We start from the raw sequence: 23,923 nt of genomic DNA, 5'->3' as shown, positions 1-23,923 counted from the left end.
GCCTCCCCAGTGTCCGCCATGGTGCCTCCCCAGTGTCTGCCCAGTGGCTCCCCAGTACCTCCCCAGTGTCCCCTGAGTGCCTCCCCAGTGTCCCCCTGAGTGCCTCCCCAGTGTCTCCCCAGTGCCTCCCCAATGTCTCCCCAGTGGCTGCAGTTTCTCCCCAGTGCCTCCACAGTGCCTTCCAAGTGCCTCCCCAGTGTCCCCTCAGTGCTTCCCCAGTTCCCCAGTGCCTCCCCAGTGTCCCCCTGAGTGCCTCCCCAGGGCCTCCCCAGTGTCCCCCTGAGTGCCTCCCCAGTGCCTCCCCAGTGTCCCCCTGAGTGCCTGCCCAGTGTCTCCTCAGTGCCTTCCCAGTGCCTCCCCAGTGTCCCCTCAGTGCCTTCCCAGTGCCTCCCCAGTGTCCCCCTGAGTGCCTCCCCAGTGCCCAGCCGAGTGCCTCCCCAATGTCCCCCTGAGTGCCTCCCCAGTGTCCCCCTGAGTGCCTCCCCATGCTCCCCAGTGTCCCCTCAGTGCCTCTCCAGTGCCTCCCCAGTGTCCCCCTGAGTGCCTCCCCATGCTCCCCAGTGTCTCCCCAGTGCCTCCCAAGTGTCCCCTCAGTGCCTTCCCAGTGCCTCCCCAGTGTCCCCTCAGTGCCTTCCCAGTGCCTCCCCAGTGTCCCCTCAGTGCCTCCCCAGTGTCCCCCTGAGTACATCCCGAGTGCCTCCCCAGTGCCTCCCCAGTGTCCCCCTGAGTGCCTCCCGAGTGCCTCCCGAGTGCCTCCCGAGTGCCTCCCCAGTGTCTCCCCAGTGCCTCCCCAGTGCCTGCCCAGTGTCCCCCCCAGTGTCTCCAATAGCAATACAAGAGCAATAATACAAATTAATCTTAATTTATTAATCGTATTAATTAATTATTTAATCAAATTAATTAATTAATCAAAATGTTCGACGCAAGAAGGCCCCCCTGCGGCCTGCGCCCAGCACCATGCCAAAGCTTTTTCCTGCAGGAAACACTGCTTGTGGTTGTAAATATATTGTTATCTGTGTTGCGAGGATGAGGGGGTACCTGGAAAAATATCTACCCCAAAAGGGATACCTGGTCCAAAAAAGTTTGGGAACCCCTGGTTTAGAGGACCCCTCTAAAACCAGATGATGCTCTCAAGGGCCTCCATTAAATAAAATTTCAATATATAATAAATATCTCTCTAACACTTAAAGGTGTAGTGAAATTAAACACATTTAGAGCATATCCGTGGTCATCATATGGGCATAACAATGGATGCCAAAAATATATATACTCATGTGTTTTTATATCAAAAGTCCATAAAATGTAATTACTTCCTTAAAACGAAAACGTGCTGCGTGATGATGACGTGTAGAGATACACATCAATAAAAGCCAATACAAATGAAGCTCACCCATTTGATTCCCATTGCTGCACGTCCGTCCAAACACAGCTGCTATCGATTACAGAAATACCACGTTTTTAATCTCATTCAAGATGACATCCAGACAGCGTGTTACTCGTTTTAAACATAATCATCACGCTAAAATCTGTATATAGGTTGTGTACAGGTTAGAACCACCTGGCTTTGCTGCAGGTCTCTCTGTCACTTGTAAACAAACCACTGTGCATGTGCGTGCATGTGGTCATGCATGAGACGGACCTACGTCCCCATAGCCTGGAGGGATGCAACGCTCTGATTGGTTCAGAAACTAAGATCCTGCCGTCTGAGGCTGAAACTTCAAAATAAAATGCCCAAAAAGCCATTTCACTACACCTTTAAGAGTTTGGTTTTTGCCAACTTAGATGCACATGCCGTAATTTGTAATTTGGTTACATTCATGCATACACTCTTTGGGTTGAATTAAAACTGATTGAGTGTTACCTGAGGCAAAGGAGACAGTGTGTACAACAGGGCCAGCTACAGCAGGGCAACTCATGTGCAGATGGGCAGAGGACGAGGTGGAGGGCTGGGGTTCCTCCTGTGTCTGTTGCCTGGGTGGTCCTGCCAGAACTACCGGCTCCACCGAGAAAGACTGGTTTGGTACTGGAACAGTGTGTCTGTGAGATGACCTCTCCTCCATCATGTCTGCAGCATTTGGTCCAACACCTGCTAAATACAGGTTAAAGTGTGTGCATTTGGTCTTTTGACTTCTAGTTCATTAGAAATTTGTCTTTCTCCCACCACTCGCCCATTCAGGACAGGAACCCCTTTTGGTGTTTTTAACCTTCTGGATGGGAACCCCTTTTGGGGTTCTTGTTGCTACAGTATGTAGCAACATAACATTTTTGTACATTTTGAATAGATATTTAAAGTTTTTCAGGAAACTTAGGTCAGGATTTAGTTTTTTTTTTTATCTGCCTCAGTCCTAAATGGGTTATAGCTACTCTCTGTAACTTTCCAGTTCTAGCCCAGGTTTGAAATCAGGTCTCCTGTGCCAATAGAGCCTGCCTCCTTGTTCAGAGGAAACATTATATTTTGACCAGAAGGTAGTACCACTTGTCAACCACAAGTAGACCAAAAACAAGCATATTGTATTAACATACTCCACCATACAGACTGGAAAAATAACATTGTAATCTTACAAAAATAACTGTTGAATAATTGTTATACCCTAGGCCTAGATGTTGAGCAAAGTTTGAATAGGCTACTTACGTCCACTATCTTCTGAATCAGGTTGCTCCGGTTTAATGGAATGGTAAACATAGGCAATATCTACAAGTTAAGGAAAAATATATATTTTCATTGATTGTGAAGAGCTGTGTTTTTATGCAAGATGTAAAAACAAACATGGGTGTCCTTTACTGTGGCTGTTACCACATTCAATTTAAATCACTCTTCTTTTGGTTAAAATAACATTCATATTTATATGAAAGCATTTAGCTTTAGTGTCTCCAGTTGGGAACTGATAATCAATGCATTCTCAGAAATGTACAGAACAAATAAAAAAATGTCACAGTTTTTTAATACTACATATTAAATACATTAAAAGCTGTGACTTTAGAGTTAATTTAGTATGAATTGAATATTGTATCATGAATACTATGTATATAATGAAGAATATGTATGATACTGTAGTCTATCCACTCATGCGTAGAGGCTATGGCACTATTGAGTTAATAACTCCAGGGATCTACAAGAGTGGGCACAGTCAGCATTGAATGAACAACACTCCATTGCTTTAAAGGAGTTATCAGCATGTTTCGTTGAGAATGTTTTTTTTGCCAATAGCAATTGGCTACAGGTCAATTGCAAAGGCCACTAAAAACACAAAATACACTCACTTTGTTCTGGCTCATTTTTCCTGTACACAAAGTAGATGACATCTCCATTCTGCAGCATGTGGGTCTGCTTCTTCACCAGCTTGGACATGTTGATGACAGTGCCATTGGTGCTAAAGAAAGACAAACAAACAGTCCCATATACCATAGGCAATAACAATAGTTTGGAACTATTCCTGGAATAATACACAACTTTTTCAAATTGATTAAATGCAGCATGTGTAAACTCAATCACTAGGAAGCATGAAACCATTTTGTTCACCAAAACAAAGTGGGCCAATGCCAATAAACAAAGTAATTTCTATACTAAGGTGTGGTTTGCATACATCATATGTGAAGCACATCAACTTTTCTTGCATTTGAATTATCTGAAATGTTTTGTACCATTAGATTGATTTTAATAACGGGCCTAAACCCGAGTATTGTACAGTACAAAATATGTACCACATGTGGAGTTAACTGTGGAACAGATTTCAACATACCTCATGTCCTCGAGCCACACCTGCCCCGAGTGCTCATCTTGTATAATTTTGCAGTGATCCCCTGAGACCAGTTTGTTAGCAGGAAAAGATAGATCACATCCTGGATAAAGATACAAAACATCCATCAGCACATACTGATAACATATCGTTTTTTTTGTCTTGTACTAAAAGGCACTTCTGACAAAACCTCTTAACTCCATTGGACACTTATCTTAAACCCCAGGGGGGTCCAGGAGGGGAAATCAAAAATATCAGAGTTGGAACCTGAGACCTTGACCAGCCCCATTTTCCCGCTGAGAGCTGTTCATGAGGTGGACTTGGGGCTTAAGAGCCGTCTGCTAAAGCAAACCAGCTAACTCCCCCACCTCTCCCCTCTCATGCAAGTAATTGACAATAAAGTCACAATACCAACTTTGATGAGGCAGTATTGCATGCATCGTTTTAAAATATACAAGGTTTTCTTTTTGCAGTTAGGTGGTTTCTCCCCGACAGTAGTACACAATAATGTTGTATTAGTGAATCTGACCATATAAGAAGCCATCTTCTTTTTTTTCTTTTGGCTTTCGCCTGTTTTATGGAGGGACAGACAGTAGGCTGACAGGAAATGGGGAGAGAGAGAGATGGGGAGAAGACATGCAGTAAAGGCCGTCGAGATCGGGAGTCGAACCCGCGGCACACTGCCAGACTGGATTACCAGCCAAGGTGCCTAGACCGCTGAGCCACGGCCCAGGCCATAAAAAAACATCTTCATGTAAGCTTAGTTTTGAGGGGTGCTAGCCCCTCCTATGCACAGCAGATGAGGCAGATTTTACTCTGAAAAGCCACGCCTTCCATTTCCCCCTAAAACCGGGAGGTATAGTTGCATTCTGTATTTAAGTCAGACATCATTTTGTAGTCCTACGTTATGTCCGGGTTCAAGTGGCACCAGCTCCTGTCCGCTGCTCATTGTAAATAGCAATATCTAAACGCGTGAATCTTTTTACAATACCGTTATTTTTCAGAAAGGACGCCATTGAGGGTTAAAATGGATCTTTATATAATGCTTCCAACTCGAGTAGAATTATTAATGTTCTGTACAAGTGTCCATGACAAAGACAATATATGATGTGGAGACAATAAAGACTATTATTATCATTATTATTGAAGGTGGTAACAGTCCATTTGCTCAGTTCCATATTTCGGGGGCATATTTGGAATGTGTGCAGGATTGGGTATGTTGAATCTAGTTTGCGTTAATACGATCTCGACTCTAATGGAGGATTTAGTTGACACAATGAAATAAAATGGCGATAGTATTCAGTGTGGGGCAGTAAGCCTGTCACAGTCAGATTTGGGAGACCAGTAGCTTTGTTGTTGCAAGGAAAGCGGTAAAATGAGACTTTCGTGGTTGTTTTAGTTTCAGATTTAGTCCGACGGAGGGACACAGTATAACTGGGAGTCTGGGACACAAAAGCGACACAAACAGTAGGACCCGGAAGTATCTCTGCTTACGCTTACGCAGGCAGCAGTGGCCGAACGGTTTGCGGAGCGGTCTTGATACCGGAATCGAATCCCCGGACCGGCACGTTGAAATTACCACCGCTGAAGTGCCCTTGAGCAAGGCATTGAACCCCTACCATGAAATGTTCCATGAGCAGGGTGTGGCTGTAAATAAGCATCTCGAGCTTAGTCCACTTCCCTGGGTAAACAAAGAACTTTGCTTTGCTTTGCTTTGCTTTACGTCACGGCTAAAATACTGAATAACTACCTCGCGCTAATAAGTATGATCTCTCTTTAGAAGCGTTAATATTCCAAACGAGATGCTTGGTTAAGTCAGTCACGGCATTAAATGCACGTTATCAATTTGGCCAATGCAACGATCGGCTAGTGCAGGGTTCCCCAATAGGCGGCCCGCGGGCCATTTGCGGCCCCCAGAGCGCCCCCTTGTGGCCCATGAAATAATTTCCCAAAAAAAAAATATATATATATATTTTTTTTTAAGGGTCCTAGATATAAATGGCATTAAATGGGGGCCAGTAGCCTATGCATGTCAAACTGGGCACCCTTTTCAAATGGGGTCTTGCCCTGAAAATGAATTTTCAGGGCAAGACCTCGACCTCGCGCGTGCAGACTCGGCCCCCAGCCTGGTACGCTAGTCAAAATATGGCCCTTGAGGAAAATTAATTGGGGAACCCTGCCTCACGTGGCTCAAGGCCACCAGAGACGGCGCGCCTCCGTCATGGACCTCATGGTTGGTCACAAAAAGCAAGCGCTCCCTATCATGTCAGTAGTTTCACTTCCGCGTTTCCTAGTATGTGTGATTATCACATATTGGCTCTATTCCAAGGTCCCGATCACGCACATATTCTTGATTATAGGCCGACAACATTCGAAGCGGGTGAGAACATCAGCGTTCTGATCTAAAACATGGAGTGCCGTAGATTTAGAGATAATGGCAAGTTTTGTCTGCCCGTAAAAAAAAGGAAGTGAATGGCTGCGCACATGCGCAAAACGTGTCCAGGAGCACCAAGCAAGGCGTTGCCTGGCAACGTTCGCTGTCAAAAAAATAATTTTAGCGATTGGGTTTTAGATCATAAAAAAAAGGACGTAAAGACATATCCAGATGTCCTGGGCCTCCTACAGGTGTAATTATAAAAAAAAAAAATGTGGGGAGGTCCTGGGCAAAATAAGTGTTAAGACATGTGAATCCCTTGACTGTTGACTCCTTCAAAACCACTCTCAAAGGGAACCTACGGACGGCTGCAATTCGAAACTGGCCCCCGTAAAATCTGAATCCCCCACCCAACCCCTTCCCCCCCCCCCCTCACTGTATGTTTTCTTTCCCCTTTTTACCTCCTTTATGATGATGATTTCCTGTTTTTTTCCGCTATATGGAAGTGTATGTCTCTAAATGTTATGATGAATTGAACAAGGTGGACCCTCTTGTAAACAAGTCTAGTGCTTTATTGGTCGTCCACTCAGTTGTATCGAGTTGTGCTTGAAATGTACTGTAATTCTGCAAACTGTTAATAAATACTTCAATCAATGAAATCACAATGTTAAGAATGTATATCGACAAAGCTCATCAATAGATTTTTCATTCATGTCATTTTCAGCTACCCAGACACAGCCTACTACTTAACTATGGCCAGTTACTTTATAGTGCAATAGACCTCTGAAACTGAATGCAACAGAGTAGACAAAACCATAACCTTACCATTGGTAAAACTCCATACAGAAAAAAACTGCTTAATATTCGGCACACATGATGGCAATAGTCTCCTTTGTTATCCTCAGAAGGGGGTGTCTAAGTTTGGTGAATTAAGAAGGCTTTGTGTCTTGTCTTGAATGGGGTGGAGGGGGAGGGGGGGTAAATGGTCCAGACACTGGCAGTGGCAGACTAGCTATGTCTGTGACAGATGCAGTAGTAGTAGGATAGCGTTGTCCTGACTTTTATGAGCTTCTGAAAAACGGTTTGAAACTATAAGTAATGTATAAAACATTCCAAGGTAATTTTGCTGTAGTAGTGTTTGCATCAAATGTTGCCTCAAATGTTTAACTAGCAATAAAATATGTCTTACACTAAAAAGAGGGAAGACAAATATTCAAATAGATAAGATTACCTTTTCTTCGACCGACCGTGCATTCCCTGTTGATAAGCAACACCTGGCTCTTCTCACAGGAGTCTACTTTGACCAGCTTTCCCCACGGTCGCTCTCTTCCAAGACCTTCCATGTTTCTGAAAAAGTGACAACAAAACGTTGCAGTCATTGTTTACACACCTGATCTACCATGATTGAATCACCCATTCAATGAAGAGGAATTGCATACAAATTTTCTACAACCTGCCATAGAATGACTGATATTCCAAATGCCAATACATAGCCCATGCATGCAATCAATCATATTATGCAATATCATCCATTCTAGTGCTAACCTCAGCCACACGTCAAACAAATTAACCATGTGAATATAATGAAAGTGTTCAAAATACAGTGACATGTTATACTGACTTAGTAACAACTAGTGATTATGGCTTAAATTATTATATTTGCGCGACTGCATGTGTCCCATCGACCACTTTTTGTTGTTGTTGTTGAAAGCGCGTTATTTTCAAAAGGAGGGGAACTTCACAACTAACGTTATCAACATATCTTCTTTTATAACAATGAAACAACCATTTCCGATGAAGCTAACGATAGCTGCATAGCTACAGCTGCCTAGATAGCGAGGTTAGCTAGTAACGTTACATGTCAAGCTGAAAAACACGACATGTATTTCGTATATCAACCAACGTTATCAATCGCAGAAGCGAAATAACATACACTTATCACCACAGGTGATCAACACGCAACGCAGCCGCAAATAACATCACAACAACTTTGTTTACTAATAATGTACATAAGGCTACTTAACGCTATCTTGAACAGTTCGGTGTTGGTACTACCACCAGTCAGCTGCTCACGTTAAAGATATACGATTGTTATGCCAATAGTAACATTTGCCACGATGTGTTGTTCATACCATACAATATGCTTTACCATCAACAGTGCAGATTGCTTTGTGCCAGAGCCAGACCGTGTTGGTTCCTCATTTTGCTCGGGTCCATCCGTGCACTACTTCACTTCCTGACAAGCAACAGAGGCATTTATTTACCCACATCAGCTGACGGAGGAGGGGCAAGAATGAGGGTATGAATGAAGCATGGACGGGACAGTAATTCTGTTTATAAACATTTTTTATTTCTAGACCATACTGGGGTCACTGTGGCCCCTTTTCCACCAGTTGGTTCCCAATGTGAACCGGTTCAGTTCTTTTTGGTTTTTAGTCCATGAGCCAGAGCTCCAAAATTGAAACGTTAATTATGAATTGAGTGTGCAAAACCATACCTATATTAGATTATTATCACCATGAAATGTCCCCAATTGAGTACTTACACGAAGACAATGATTTATTGTATTACAAAATTTTACATTTTTGAATATGCAAATGAGGCATTATGTAGGAAAATATGCAAAATAGTCGAAAATATGATAAAGCTACTACTGTGGAAGGGTTATCGTGTATTAATTTACTTGTATTGATCCTATAAACAATTTTAATATAGGGTATAGTTTCCCACCAATTTTAGAGCTCTGGCTCATGGACTAAAAACCAAAAAGAACTGAACCGGTTCCCATTGGGAACCAACCGGTGGAAAAGGGGTCTGAGTGACACTCCTGTTCAAGTGGGTTGGACACAGGAGGAGAGAGTAGGTTTAAGGCTACTCATTTATAATCCACTTCAATTTATAATGTGCCAGTCTTGACTCTTAATCCATCATCAAACATTTTAACAACTTGTATGGAGATCCCAGGCACAGGTGTCTTATCCTAGTAACCTTTTTTCAAAACAAAATACTTTTTACAGGACCTTTTTTTTCTGAAAGAGCCAGAGGGCAGCTTTAGGTTCAGCGGACACAAAAACATATTTGTCCAGCCTAATCCATTACCGTATATTCCCATTATTTCCATATCCATTATTTACACTGTAACAGAGGGGACATTTCATGCTAAAAAGATGGCCATTACTCCTCATGTAATGAAGAATATGGTAGCACATTGTGAACACTGAATCTTAATGTATGTATCAACCATATTTTCAGAATTATGAAAATGTATCAATTTCCGCTATAACAGGGTGGGCATGTTATGTGGGCATCAGTAAACGCGACCTAAAACATTGATAAAAAGGCAAATTGAACAGTGATACTTCTTCTGGGTTTCCTATCCAAAATATGTTACTTTCTGAAGTCATGTAGAGAAATAGTCGGGGGACATTACAGGTGGATTTGCATCAGATTCAGTAACAGGGGGAACAGGCAAGTCAGGGACAAACATTGATTTGAAGATTTGAAGCATTAAATCACAATTAATAACATTTGGTGAGAAACATTAGAACTATACTATATAATAAGAATTTGAAATTTAGATTTTGTATGAATTTGATTTGTTCAACTTGTAAAACATAAACATGATGGGGATATGGCATTCTATAGCTTACCTCTACTCAAATCAAAGGGATTATTATTTTATACCGGTATAACCTCTATGTACAAATCATTGTGTTCTATGGTAGAGGCTTTAATATTTTTTTTGTTGCTAATTTAGAGATATGCTGTATTATGTCAAGACAAGGGGACACAAATGCACCGAATAATGACCCAGGTATTAATTTGGGGGTGATTTACCCAGAAAACATTGAGAACCACTGGTGTAGACCATCATACATATTCGTTTGAGATTAAATTGTTTGAGAACCACTGGTTGAAACAACATTATGAAAAGGCCAAATAAGCAACTACACTTAGAAACAAGCTCAGAAGAACGCAACCCGCCACAACTACAAATATCATATGTATAATTGCTTTACAAAAAAACAAACCCAAAGCCGCAAATAATAAGCAGACAAACATTCACATTTTTTTTACATTTTTTTTGTATAATCAAGTATCACTGCATAATCAAAGTAATAGTGCACAGGAATTAATGTGCACAGTATTGCAATAGGCTAAGTCACAGTGTGCTCCTTGTGCAAAGAGATGTACAAAGGAAAGGGGGAAAAAAACCTGTGTGCTGTTGGTCAGTGGTTAAAGACATTTATCCTGGCCAGTTGGATCATTGTTCAGAGCTCTGATAGCCTGAGGGAAAAGCCCTTTCCGTGTGTCTCTGTAGGTTAGTGGTTTGTGACCATGCTTTTACTTCACTGCTGTGGCACAAACAAGCTATTGCTGGCGTGATGGGAGTCCTTCAAGGGGATCCTTTTAGCTCTATACTTAAGAACCTCCTAGAATTCTAGTCCTACAGGGAGGAAAGTAAAATCCCCATGGTGTGCTCGGCCGAGTGCAACACCCTCTGCAGGGCTCACTCTTCCCGAGAGGAGCTATTTCTATACCAGTCAGAATGCTCAGTCTACTCTGTGCAGTAGCAGAATAGAAGGATGACATCCTGACATCCTCAGAAGACAGAGAAACGGGATACCGCAGTGGTCGGTTCTCTCGCCGATGCCTCTCAACATACACACATATATATACCATCCAGAGAGTGTGCCCCAGTGTAGATGCGAGAAAGGTTGACGTGGCTATCAACAACGCACTACGAATCATAACTGGATGCTTGAAGTCTACCACTGTGTCCCTCTTGCTAATCCTTGCAGGAATAGCACCGACCGGCCTACGGCGGGAGGCTGCCACCCTCGTCCTGGCCAGGAAAGTACAAAAGAACGACTGGCACATCCTGCACAACACCACGACTCCAGTGCCTCCAAGCAGACTCAAGTCCCGCCACCCCTAAAACAAGGCAGCACAAAAGATGCTTAATTCCACCTCTGAGGACATCTCCAGAAATGCATGGAAGCAGAAGTTGGAGTCAGCCGGGCCCTCCCGCATCCATCACTACATCTGGGACCCAAGGGATGGCGCCATAGGAGGAGACGACCACACTGAACCACCTACGAACTGGGGTTGGCCGCTTTAATCCGGGTCACTTCATGACCACCAAGATAGTGAGTGCCACCTATAGTAGTCATCTGTACTTTTAACTAATTAAATAAATGGAAAATATCAGATGGCCAGTATACAGCACATGTAGACTACATCTTCTACACCACCCACCATACACTTGATAAAAAAAAATACAACTCTTATATTTTCTTTTTTATTCTGGCATAATCAGAATTGATGTGATTTGACCCTCCATAATTCCTTAAAGCTACAACTGCCTACACATTCCCTGACTGTGCAGACCCATTCTCAGTTTCCCAGATCAGATGATAGCATGAAAGTCACAACACCGATCATGTCAACAAGAGCCACCTGTTTCAGTTCAGAAACAGGGGTTAATCTGTGTTAGCTGCTTCAGTGCTTGGCTCCCTGCACTGGCTCTCAAATTGGATGAAGGGTCCCAGAGGGTCTGTGGAAGTCTCTCATTCCCTCTCTCTCTCTCTTCCCTGTCTGGCCTAGATAAGGCCATGAGTGACAGGCTCTTTAATCTCCCTGCCTGTGTGTTTGTGCTGGCTATCGGCTGCTAGGGGCATGGGTGTCATCACCATGGGTAGCCCAGACTGACAAATGGATGGATAGGGGAATGACAAAATAAAAAAAGACAAATAAGAGCAGGCAACCGCATAAATGTATAATAAATGGAGGACTCAATGACAAATTATAACACTGTAGTTCCAAACTATATAGCAGGCATATAAACGGTAAAAAAGGGACTGCACTCCAGAGATGGACAACTTGTGTGTGTGTGTGTGTGTGTGTGTGTGTGTGTGTGTCACGCACACACACACACACACACACACACACACACACACACACACACACACTATAAGCACGAGGATGCGCTTAGATTCGTATTGAGGGGAGGGCGACCCCAGAAAAAGACCCAGGTCGTAACTCGCTCCCCCAAGGGAGCTAACTCTCTTGGTGTGGATTGTTGTGTGCCGATCTGATAGAGGGTTGCGGGTAAGGATGGGACAATATGAAAATTACATGTCACGATTATTCTGGCAAAAATGCTTGCGTTTAACGATAATCAAAATAATATGCTTAAAATGGCACTTTAAACCCCAGCATCCCTATCCTGGCTGGGAGGACCATTCGCCAAAATTAGCTGAACTACAAGCTCACAAGGCGTTCTCTTTACAGGTCTGTTTTATCAAGTATAGAGAGTTTAAGTGCTACTGAATATTGTCGAATGTTGTCACACTCTGTGCCCTGAGTGTGCCATGCTCGAGTCGCCTCCCTCCGTGCTGCGTATGAGACATATAATTACTGAACGGTGTCAACCGTGGGTGCAGGTAGCCTGGTTAATAAACCAGACTAATATCGCACGGACCGCGGGATATTAGTCTGGGGAGGCTCAGCTTGGATTTCATTTCCAGGGGAGCGGGTTGAAACATTTTCTCTTTGACGCAATTGGTCAGAGTTACTGTCAGTCAAAGGTCTCAAGCATTGAAAGTCACTGTACCAAAGCCCACCCATATTGCATACCGTGTCCCGATTGGCCGCCCCATTTCTCTGGTGTAGGAAATGGGCGTACAATTGAGCCTCTCCAGACCGTAATCCGCCGGCAGGCAATTTATTTTTGCCAACGGCTGATTCGGTCTGGTTTATTAACCAGGCTAGGGTGCAGGTGCACTGATTGCCACCATCCTTAATTTTTTAACTGTCAAATGTTTGGCCATTGCTGTGTCGTCTTACGGTGCGTTCCGGGTTGCTGTCCCTGTGTTCCCTGTGAGGGATATTATATATTTATGTAAAGAAGTAAAGTCCTGTGCCACTACTCCTGGGTCTCGATCTCTCTCTCGGCATTTCTTGGGTCCTAAATAGTCGGTTCGTGACAAGTGTATGACGAGGACAATTTCACGCTAAGTTAAAATCTCCACAATACGATAATCTGTGAGTGTCACTCACGATAAACGATAATAAGGATCCCATCCCTAGTTGTGGGGTCTATCCCGGGGGACTGCACTGTTAATACATTACAGAAACCTACTTATACATTGGTCAGACGTAGGCTACTAATAGTCCGACATACAACAGTCCGACAACATGCGTGGCTGGTTAACTTTTACTTTATGTGTTTATTTCAACGGGACAAGCATATTCATGAACATTACAACCAAATGCAACGTAAATACACCAGAATTAGCAAAGATGCTAAATTTCATCCGCAGTCCCCACACAACATGTAAAAACAAAACAGACAGGCAGTGAAGCACACTACCGGTACATTACGAGACAAAGTATAAAAACATACACACAGTGTAAGTACAAGGTAAAAGGTGCATCTATATAGTTTAGCAGCATTTTTAAAGGGCAATAAAGAATTGTATGTGAAGTAACTTGTGCATAAAGTGCATCACTGATTTCAAGTAATATAGGATATGCTGTCAAGGTGCACTACTGGACTATTAGACTATACATGGTCACAGGTTTGGTTGCCTAGTAACATTTTTTTTTTAATTGTACTTAAAGGATGGAAATGACAGACATCTCTTATTGTCAGGGGTAGTTAATTCCAGATTGAACAGCCCTGAACTGAAAGGATATTTTTTACTAAAAGCGCTTTGCCGGTACGGCACTTCGCAGTCCACTAGTTGCCTTAGTGCTGATCCCTCTATCAGGATTCCTTATTTTATGAATTCCCTGGGAGGCAGGCACAGACCATGTAGGGTCTTATAAATAATAATAACCTGTTTAAAAACCTTGAAATTAGCAAAACTCAAGAAACTATACTTCTGAAGGATATTACAGTGGTGATATGAGTGGGGTTTCCTATCGTTCTGAAGGATATTACAGTGGTGATATGAGTGGGGTTTCCTATCGAACACCTTTAGCGCACTCTTGTACTTGTTCAATGGGTTTGAGAATTACCTGTGCAAGACCAGTTTGTGAAACAGTACTCAACGTGTGATATAGATCATGCATTCCAGATAGGATTTAGCAGGATTTAGCAGTACTAACTGTCAGGAAAGGTCTAATTTGTTTAAAGGACCTATAACATAAAATTCAACTTTTTCAATTTCTTTTGTGTTTTTGGGGCTCCCATATGTGTTTTCTATCCCCACAAATAACCAATTTTGAACAATCAGGCTTTCATATCATATTGGTGCTTTAATGGAAATTGCTCTCAGAAACAGCTCAACTGATTTTGGTCTCATCGTGATGTCATCAATGTCACCCTACTTTGTATAATTCCTCCTCTTCTTCAGTCTTCAGTTCCAAATTTGCATTTCCACTTTGTTTACAATGTCCACCATTGTTGATTTTCCAAGCTGGCATGGAATGGAAACAAGCCTGGTGTTATCTAGCATCAGTATTATAATGACTCAAATATTAAATAATCTGCATATCAGCACCCCCACCACCTCAGGACATTGTGGTACTGCAGCTAAAACTGCTTTCAAAGTCCAGAAAGAAATGACAAGTACTGGTTATATCAGAGTGGTGATTGAGGCTCAAACCATTAGAAATAAGTTTGAGGGACATAGACAATATGATATTAAATATTAAAAGCAGTTTTAAAATGCATGTTATTTGCTCTTTAAAGTTTTGAAGGTTGCATTTGATTGTGTTTGAGTTAGGTTAGGGTTGAGTCTAACATCATCGTCATCATTTTTCGACGGCGGTCCAGATCATGGATTCCACAATGCTACGCCAGACTTCCCGGTCCTTCATTGCCACCCCCAGTTCCTGCCTACTGAACTTAGCACCGGTCCTTCATTGCCACCCCCAGTTCCTGCCTACTGAAGCATGTGTCCCTAGCGATGACATCAGGGAACGACAGATTTCTACCTCTGGTCCGCCCTGAGGCAGGACTCCAGAGAAGAAGGGAAGATATAACCTCATTGTCAGCTCTGTAGCTGTGGCCGGCAAACTGTGCTCTTCTGGATCGGACCAGTGAAGAAACACGGGGGATGTTGCCGTATATTAGATTAGTCGATGGGTGGCTCTTCCAAGACAGTCTAACATGACCCAGAGGTACTTGAACTCTGACACAAGTTCAAGTCCCTCCTTTGATGACTCTAGCACAAATCTTTTGGAAAAAGACACATGCATGGCGGGTTAAGACCCACACATGCGTGGCCGGTAAGACACGTGTGGCGGGTTAAGACTCAAACATGTGTGGCCGTTTAAGACTTTAGAGCTCTGATAGCTTCCACGTGCAGTGGGGTAGAGTGTTGGACTAATGCGTGTCGGACTGTTAGTATGTTGGAACAAACATTGGGGCTGCCCAAATCTTAGTGAAATTTTGCTGCAGGTATTTTGCTGGGCCAAGAGGGAGCTACTGAAAACTTTGATATTGGATTTTATGAACTTCAATTACAAGTGGGTTGATCTATCTTATTTGAGAAACACCACCATGCTTCTGTACAAACGAGTCCTTAATGGAGGACTATAATCTCTGCAATTCCCCCATATTCCCTGGCAGTGCATTATTAATGGAAAGCCATAGAGGCTGATGAGTGCAGGGCCTCTCCTTCACTAATGCATTCATTTCTCATTGCTAGATGTCTGTCTGGACGACTCAAAAGAATGAGCAAAGGATGAATGCACACACACGTGCGCACGCACACACTCACCAACTCAAATGTAGTAGATGTGTGTAGATGTAAGCTAGGGACCGTACCTATGTTCCCTCAGCTCTATGTTCCCTCAGCCTACGACAACCTACCTCCTCCCTCACCCTAACCCTAACCTCCCCCGGGGCAGACACCTAAACCTAACCGCAACCCTCTCCCGACCCGCAGCGCACCTCAGGGCTGAGGGAACATAGGGCTGAGGGAACATAGGTATGACCCCGTAAGCTATGCATATATTTATGCTCTCAATTTCCCTCACTCACACACAAATGTAGTAGACAAAGCATGTGCAGATCGATGTAAGCTATGCATAATACACACACACACACACACACACACACACACACACACTTCTATGATGAGTACTTTGGTGTCTGAAAAGTCCTATCCTGGACCCACAAGCCCTGTTGCATGTAGGACATGGATATGTGGTGGTAGTGGCAACAGCAACTGTAGGTGTCTTCCTTTTCTTTCTCCAGGCTGTCCTTTCCTCCTCCAGCATGTTGGTGCCATCTCGGCACAGCCGACGCCAGGTGTTACAGTAGCCACATCTTCTTCTTCTTCTTCTTCTTTCGGGTTTAATGGCGGTTGGCATGCCTATAAAGGTGCATTACCACCACCAACTGGATTTGTGTGTAAACTTTGTATAGAAAATAAAATAAAATAAATCAAAACCCCGACTAGCTCCCCTTCAGTTTCTGTCCATTCCCTACATCCCAGACCCTAAGGCCTGAGATGGTTGTGCAAATTCTTCTTTCAGTGTATCATTCAATTCTTCTCCACTTATATCCTCCACGCCCAGGAACCTCCTGGCTGCCTCAAGCACCATCTTGATCCTCTCTGATTTCCGTGGAATTTCCACAGCACAGTTTATGACCATGGCTATGAATGCCAGGAATTCTTTCTTGTCACAGCAAATGTTTGGTTCACCCGTTTCCTTCATATTCTGCTCTGGTTCACGTTGCACAACATGCACAGTTTCAGTCCCATCCAGCCTCCTCACAGCTTCAGCATATGTAATTCTCTTTTCTTTCCTTATCTTATTTATTTTCACTTCCTTAACTCTTTTAGGACAAATTGCCGCTCCTGCACCATGGTTTCCTTCACAATGGATGCACCTCTCCGGTAATTCTTCCACGTCACATTTCAAATCGATGCACTCTGTCTTTCCACATCTCCTGCATCTACTGGCTCCTCTGCACACCGCAGCAACATGGCCATAATCCTGGCAACAGAAGCACCTGAGTGGCGCTTGTTCGTATGGCCTAACTCTGTAACTGATGTACCCAAGATAAATTCTTTCAGGCAGCTCGCCTTCAAATGTCACACGAATTGAGGTACTTTCCTCCTTCATCCCGTCTCTGAACCGTGTCAACCTCCTGAACTCAACCGCACCATCAACGTCATCAAACAATCCCATGTCTAGAGTCAGTGGTACTGCACTGATAACCCCTTTCCTATGTTGCTTCTCTCCCATTCGGAAACATGATACAATGCTATGATTCTCCAACTCCGTGATCCTCAAGACATCCTTCATCTGCTTCTTGGATACACATTCAATTATCACAATTCCACTCCTTGTAGCTCTCAATGACCGTATTTTCCCAACTTTTCCCTCTATGAACTTTGCTACTGCATGTTGATTGCTGAAAATACCGTTTGTTTTGGTCACCGCTTTCATTCCAACAACAAATTTAGCATTCACACACACACACACACACACACACACACACACACACACACACACACACACACACACACACACACACACACACACACACACACACACACACACACACACACACACACACACACACACACACACACACACACACACACACACACACTGCATATAGCCTAGAGAAATAATATTATCTTCGTAATAATCAGTGGTGACTAAAGTGCTCAGTAGATGTTGATAAGGTCATGACTCTAAATTGAATGCTGCAGAACGAATCCCACGCTCATGCTGTCCATCAGCGTTTAAATTGGATCAAACATTACTTGTGGCAGCTGTATAAAACATCAAACGAGTAATTAAATGAAATAATGAGAAAATAAACGTTAATGTTGCCAAATGGGAACGGATAGGGTAGCTGCAGCTAGGAACGTGGATCTGTTGTGCTTTCCGAAATTATCTTTCCCCCTGCTCGGGCTAATTGCTGGAGGATGTCCTCTTAACTGAGTGTGAAAAGCTGTGTCTAATTAGTGCAACATTAATCAGGCATTAGCATGTTATCACAAGGTTAACTTATCAGGAGGGGCCCTGCAGAGAAAGAGGCTCATCATTATCCATGCTGTATTGGGCCAACCAGGCCACAAGGGGTAGCGCTTGTTCTTCTATTGAACGCGGTGCTCCGTTCCCATAGCCACACGAGCTGAAGCTCAATACAAGGACGACGACCTCCATGTTGTCTACAGTCTAGTCTACTACTACAACATTGTCCTCCCTCGCACACTCGCGAGCCGAGGACCAATCCTAAATGACCACTGGTGAAGAGTGAAGAAAAAAAATGCTAATATTTCACTTAAACAATATGCATAGAACATTTGCAATAATTTATGTGCTTTTCTTGGGGCCAATTAGGTTTATTTATTTTTTTGTTTTTGTAATTTGGCTCTTTTCTCATTGTCTTATTACAACAACAATAACAAAAATAATAATAATACATGGCAAGATAACAATAAAGACATTTGTGTCTCTTGTTTGTGTTTGTTTTGTAGACTAATTGTTTTATAGCCTATTTGTTTTATTGTTTAGCCTATTCCGTTAGCTGGCTACCTGAGGACCAGTGTGCTGTGCACCTTTTAATAATCGTTTGGTTTGTAGCCTGCCACCTTGAGAAAGATTTTCTTTTGCATACATTCGATAGTGGTCACTGGTCATGATCATGTGCAGTTTTTAGTCATTTCCTGTATAATGACCTGCCTGTGTGTATATAGATTAAAGGTCTGTTTCTGGCAGCAGGTTAGGTTAGCCCTGTGCCCCTGACTTTATTACTGGCAGCTCCACAGTCTCTCATCAGGATTCCAGCAGGGCAGAGGAGCGCTACCTCCAGCAGCCCTGCCAAAGGCACTCATTTGTCAGAGAGGCAGGGAGATCACAGGCCGACAAATCTCCCGTGTCTCCCAGGCTGTCAAGCTCTCAGCCTGCATATCAAAGACAAAAGAACAGAGCCAGGGAGCAGAGAGAGGGAGCAGAGCAGCTATTCTCATTTAGAGATGCTACGCCATTTAAAGCCCCCGAGCGTGCCCTTTGAAAACGCCTATTAGCCTGGGTGAGTGAGATTACAAGCAAATAAAATTATGTTCATTGTGATATTCGATTTCATAATGCCCTTGGAATTATAATTACACCACGCTCACACTTTTCATTTAAAACCCATTCTGCCATGACAAAGAATCAAGAGATGGGAATGAGCAGGTTCTACATCCAGCGAGTGAGCAGACATTATCAAGCCTGTTTCACTAGAAGTGGCAATAATGGGAGAAAAATGAGAGCACTAATCAGAATATAATCAGGTGAGAGAGCATGGGGTCTAATCATATGGAAAACAGGGTATAATTTGTATCCGTCATTCCCCTGGTAGAACAACACCGCAGCAGCTTAGGAAAGAAAACACAATATTTTGGAAGTATCATGTTCTCCGCAGGTGTTGAATTATAGAGGAAGAACCAATTTAATCAAGTTTGAGATTTAGGTTAGGAGACCTTTGTTTCTGCAGGGTTGTTTAACCCTTGCTCCACACCATCAGCCCCCAAGCCTAACGACAGGACACTGACAGGTCACTTTACAACTTTACACTTTACACTATACATACAGGTAAATAAACATTTTAGAAGTAGGTACCTTGCACAGCACCACCAATCACCTTAAATGCAAGGGCCAATGGATGGACAAACTGTATACTGCTTCTATTCTTTGATTGTTCCCATTCTTTTGAAATGAAATGCGTGCGGTCTCCGAGGCTAATAAAAATGTACCTTGAACATTGAACTTGAACTGGCTGATGACCTTAGTAAACCAAGCAAGGGTTAAATTGCCCCCACTCATTCCTCAAATGTTACCTATCTGTCAGGGCTGTTCACAGCGCTGTATTATACAGGGAATGTGGGCATATGCTGTCTGGGCTTAAACCAACAAGCAGAGGGAGAGATAAGATGCATTCTTGGGCGGCACAGAAACGAGGCTTGAGAAGGGCCTGCCTGATAGCAGTACTTGTTGTTCTGATGTGTTAAATAGCTGGCCTTCAACACCCCAATCAATTGCTGAGTGAGCCACTGTGTAGCCAAGGGTTGTGAGAGATAGCCAGATGGCCGGAGTCAATGGAGCTTTGCCTGGCCTCTTTTGTGTCACAGAGCGATAATTATACATTTGGCTGCATGCACAGACTGGACGGAATGCACGAAATATTGCTGTCTGAATGTTTTCGTGGCTTGATAAACTTCATTAGATAACAAAATTGGTCACTAATGCACCATCAATTGACACTCGGCACTAATCAGCCACCACAATAATGTCAGTTTATCCCCAAAATATTCAGTACATCAACAATAACATGGCCTGGCTTTGGTAGCTATCATGCCGCTTTTTGTTTTGGCTCATAACATTGGCTTGTCTGATGTGATAAGTGCTACTGTAAATCCCGCTGTGTGTAATCATGCCCAAAAGCCATCATCGTGTTGTGTTCGTGCCATTTGACACAGGCACAGGGGAGGCAGCCAATACGCTTACGTGTGCACACAAGAACGTCTGCGGGACAAGGCAAGGCATTTTGAACACACTCCAAAGACCTCCAGAGGCCTGTGTTGACTAATCTGCAAACAATCCACTCTGCAAGCCCCATTGCAAGTGGAAGAGCTAACCCCTTAAGCTGTGACATTAACGAACAGAGCAAGATAAGATAGGGATTGTTATCTTTGGTGCATGAAAACCCCTGCCCAGATAGGAGATAAGAGCCTTTTCAAAGGGTGTTTGCTGCCAGATAGATTTCCACAGACGCCAGGAGAGGCAGGCAGTTGTTTCTCGGGCTGGGGATGGAATCTTGGATCACCCTAGTTGCTACCCTATTGCTCACTACACACTAAATTGGCTTATAAGGGTTTTGGTAACAAATATGTTATCAAGCTAGAACAACAAACTAAACTCATTATCATGTTGTAACACCTGAAAGTGGGTTGGTTCCCTTGCACAATGTGAGTGAGTGAGCAATATGTGGTTTGTTGTGAAGGCATTGTCAAACAAACACTACACTTGTAGCACAGCGTTAGTTCATACAGGCACATGTGAGTCTGAACACTTCAGCTATAATCAGCTGTCAGTCAGCTGATTGTATCAATCCAGCCCATAGATACTAAAGAAAATAGATGCGTCTCCAGCGTTAGGCGGAAGTCAAGCGGAAGACTTCTGCAGTGTGTCACTGCCACTCAAGTGACTACTGGCCAATTACGGTGCGTCTTTCCGGGATTTATCAATTCAATCCAAATCAGCTTTATTGGCATGAGAAAACAAACTTTGACATTGCCTGTCTGATTGTCCTACCGAACGTCCCCTTCCATTACGCACACGGAAGCTTGGCAAGCTTCTGCTATGGTTAAGCTTGGCAAGCTTCTGCTATGGTTAAGCTTGGCAAGCTTCTGCGATGCTTGCATTTTAAATGGTTACGATGAGGTTTTGTGGAAAAGTGTTGTCAACTTGATATGTTATTTCAAAAGACCCGCCTACATTGGAAGTCCATATCTGGAGGGGATTGGGGTGTGGGTGCCACAGGGCTCGGGCAGGTCGGGCCCCAGAGGCAAGTCAGGCAACTGCCACGGCGTCCCCGTGACCTGAGACACCAGCACCCTGAACCAAGGGCGTCTCGGCCAACGTGGGGCTATCAGAAGCAACTGATGACCCCCCCCCCCATCATGACTCTGTCCAGTGTCGCCTGGATCAGAGTAAACGGGGGAGAAGCATAGAGCTGTGTCAGCGGCCAATCGTGTGCCAGGGCGTCCAGGCCCAGAAGCCCCAGCGAAAACTAACTGGGGCAGTGAGTGGTCTCCTGGGATTAAAAAAGGTGTATGTCCGCCACGGAGTGAGCCCTGGTATGAGCCCACACTAAGAGCTCCCGCGTCATCTCATAAAGACGACGAGACCTCAATCCACTATCATGGTTGACACAGACCACGACCATGGTGTTGTTTGACTGCACCAACACACAGCCGGCCTTCCAGATACTGTAGAAAATGCTGTAGAGCCAGGCGCATGAGAGACAAGTCTAGTATAGAATAACTCTTCCCTATACTTCCTTCACAGATGTTACTGATGATACTAATTAAGGCTCCGTTCCATTTAGTGTGCATTGGTTCTCAAACCTTTTAATTTCAAGGACCCCACCATAACTACACTCTCAGAGTTACAGACATAGCCTACATTACATTTGGGACCCACTCAAGGACACTTCACTTACCCATTGGTGTAGCAGAGTGTTTCCAGTTGATAGTCAAACGCAGCAGAGTATGCTGCCAACAACAAACATTTCAAGCAGGAGGAAGCTAGGAAGTGACATCACCTTTATACTGATCACATGATTGACAGATTAGGTCTACCATGTTTGGTATCTAGGGTACAAATAGTTCATGCAAGTATCATGTTATTTGGTTATTCAGGAGGTGCAGAGTTCAATGGTTAAATACGTGGCAGTGGTGCGCCTCTAGCTTGACTATGGGCACTACAACAAACACAACTGGCAGCATTCATTTGTGGGAAGCTGTCAAGTTATCATGTCCTTGTCACTGCACTTAGCAGCCTGTGTGTTGTATCTACCTGTGAACTAGACTGTCTTGGAGTTATACAATCTTAATTGGTCTAAACTGAGATAGACAGACATACAACAACCACCGTTCCCGGTGGAAGAAAGCCATATCGAGAGTCCAGTCCAACCCAGCGGTGCCTGGAAACGGACTTTAAACCGATGATGATGATGATGATGATGATGATGAGGTGGTGTGAATGTTCTAGACTCTAGAAAGCATCCTAACCTTCCAATGTTCTTAGCTGTACAGGTTATGGATACACTTTTATATTTAAGCCCATGTCAGGGTTTTTGTAAGTTCAATTGACCCAAATGCAGGAAAAGTCCAAATCAAAGTGAGAAAACTAAGTTTTCATAACCAAAATACAAAATACCCTAACCCTAACCCTACACAGTGGCAGAACACAGTGGCAGAACTGACAACAAACAAGGGTTAAATGGGGGAAAAAATACAGTCACTGAACTAACAGGCATATATAGACGAATCTATGAAGAGGTGCCCATGGTCGCAGCCATAACCGAGCTGTCACATTAAGTGTACCACCGAACCACATCATTGTCTATAGACAGGGAACTAACCTATACACACAGGTGAAACTCAACGACAATCAACCCAGGGATTAGCTGGGCCAGACAGGACACATGCTGTGTGACTCAAATTAACAATCACAAGGTAGGTGAGAGCAGAGAAGGCTCTGGGTGAGACGAGACAGACAAACAACTACAAGGGAAGGCAGGAAACACAAAACACACTATCCAATATTCAGAAACACAGATCTTGACAGTAAGAGCTTTTTTGTGGTCATACAAATCAATACATTTCTTAGAGGGTTAGGGTTTTTTGCCAGCTGCTTGAAAAGTGGCTGGACAACATGTTCATGCACCTACCTCTACTAGCGACCGTAGTAGAAACCTTTTCCTCATTGGCTGCCTCTAGGCTGCCTTTAATCCAGTGGAAGACCCATAAAACCCATACTCTGAACGCTGCAACATGAATCCGGGGCAGAGGCTGCGGCACACTAACTGATTATAGATCAATAGATGTTCATAAACGAGAGCTTGCTGCAGCTGGCAATTATGACTTAGTCATTCTTGTTTCTTTTCATGTTGAAAGATAGCAGGATTTATTTTTATATGTATAATGAATTCATATGCCATGAAAACATGCCCCAATGCCTATTTAATAATTTGAAATTTCTCATTGGAAAGGGAACCCTAGCACAGTACTGCATGCCAAGTACTAGGTGCAGCATGTTTGCCAGCGTCAAACAGAATAAATGC

General features: G+C 43.5%; 1 protein-coding gene across 1 annotated transcript in view; it reads right to left on the bottom strand.

Annotated features, from left to right (window-relative positions):
* The window catches only part of chfr (checkpoint with forkhead and ring finger domains, E3 ubiquitin protein ligase), a 28,815-nt gene extending 20,463 nt beyond the window's left edge, over window positions 1-8,352 (bottom strand). The window contains exons 1-6 of the mRNA XM_083783295.1: window positions 8,261-8,352; window positions 7,343-7,458; window positions 3,741-3,840; window positions 3,262-3,371; window positions 2,633-2,692; window positions 1,862-2,089 (exon numbers count right to left, since the gene is read on the bottom strand). Of these exons, the coding sequence (XP_083639421.1) occupies window positions 1,862-2,089; window positions 2,633-2,692; window positions 3,262-3,371; window positions 3,741-3,840; window positions 7,343-7,454 (610 nt within the window). The 5' untranslated portion in view covers window positions 7,455-7,458; window positions 8,261-8,352. The remainder of the gene's footprint in view (window positions 1-1,861; window positions 2,090-2,632; window positions 2,693-3,261; window positions 3,372-3,740; window positions 3,841-7,342; window positions 7,459-8,260) is intronic.
* Window positions 8,353-23,923: the final 15,571 nt, after the last annotated feature.

The sequence above is a fragment of the Protomyctophum parallelum genome, assembly GCF_964188405.1.
Source record: "Protomyctophum parallelum genome assembly, chromosome: 15".
Classification (NCBI taxonomy): domain Eukaryota; kingdom Metazoa; phylum Chordata; class Actinopteri; order Myctophiformes; family Myctophidae; genus Protomyctophum; species Protomyctophum parallelum.
This window is presented reverse-complemented; position numbering and strand designations above follow the sequence as displayed.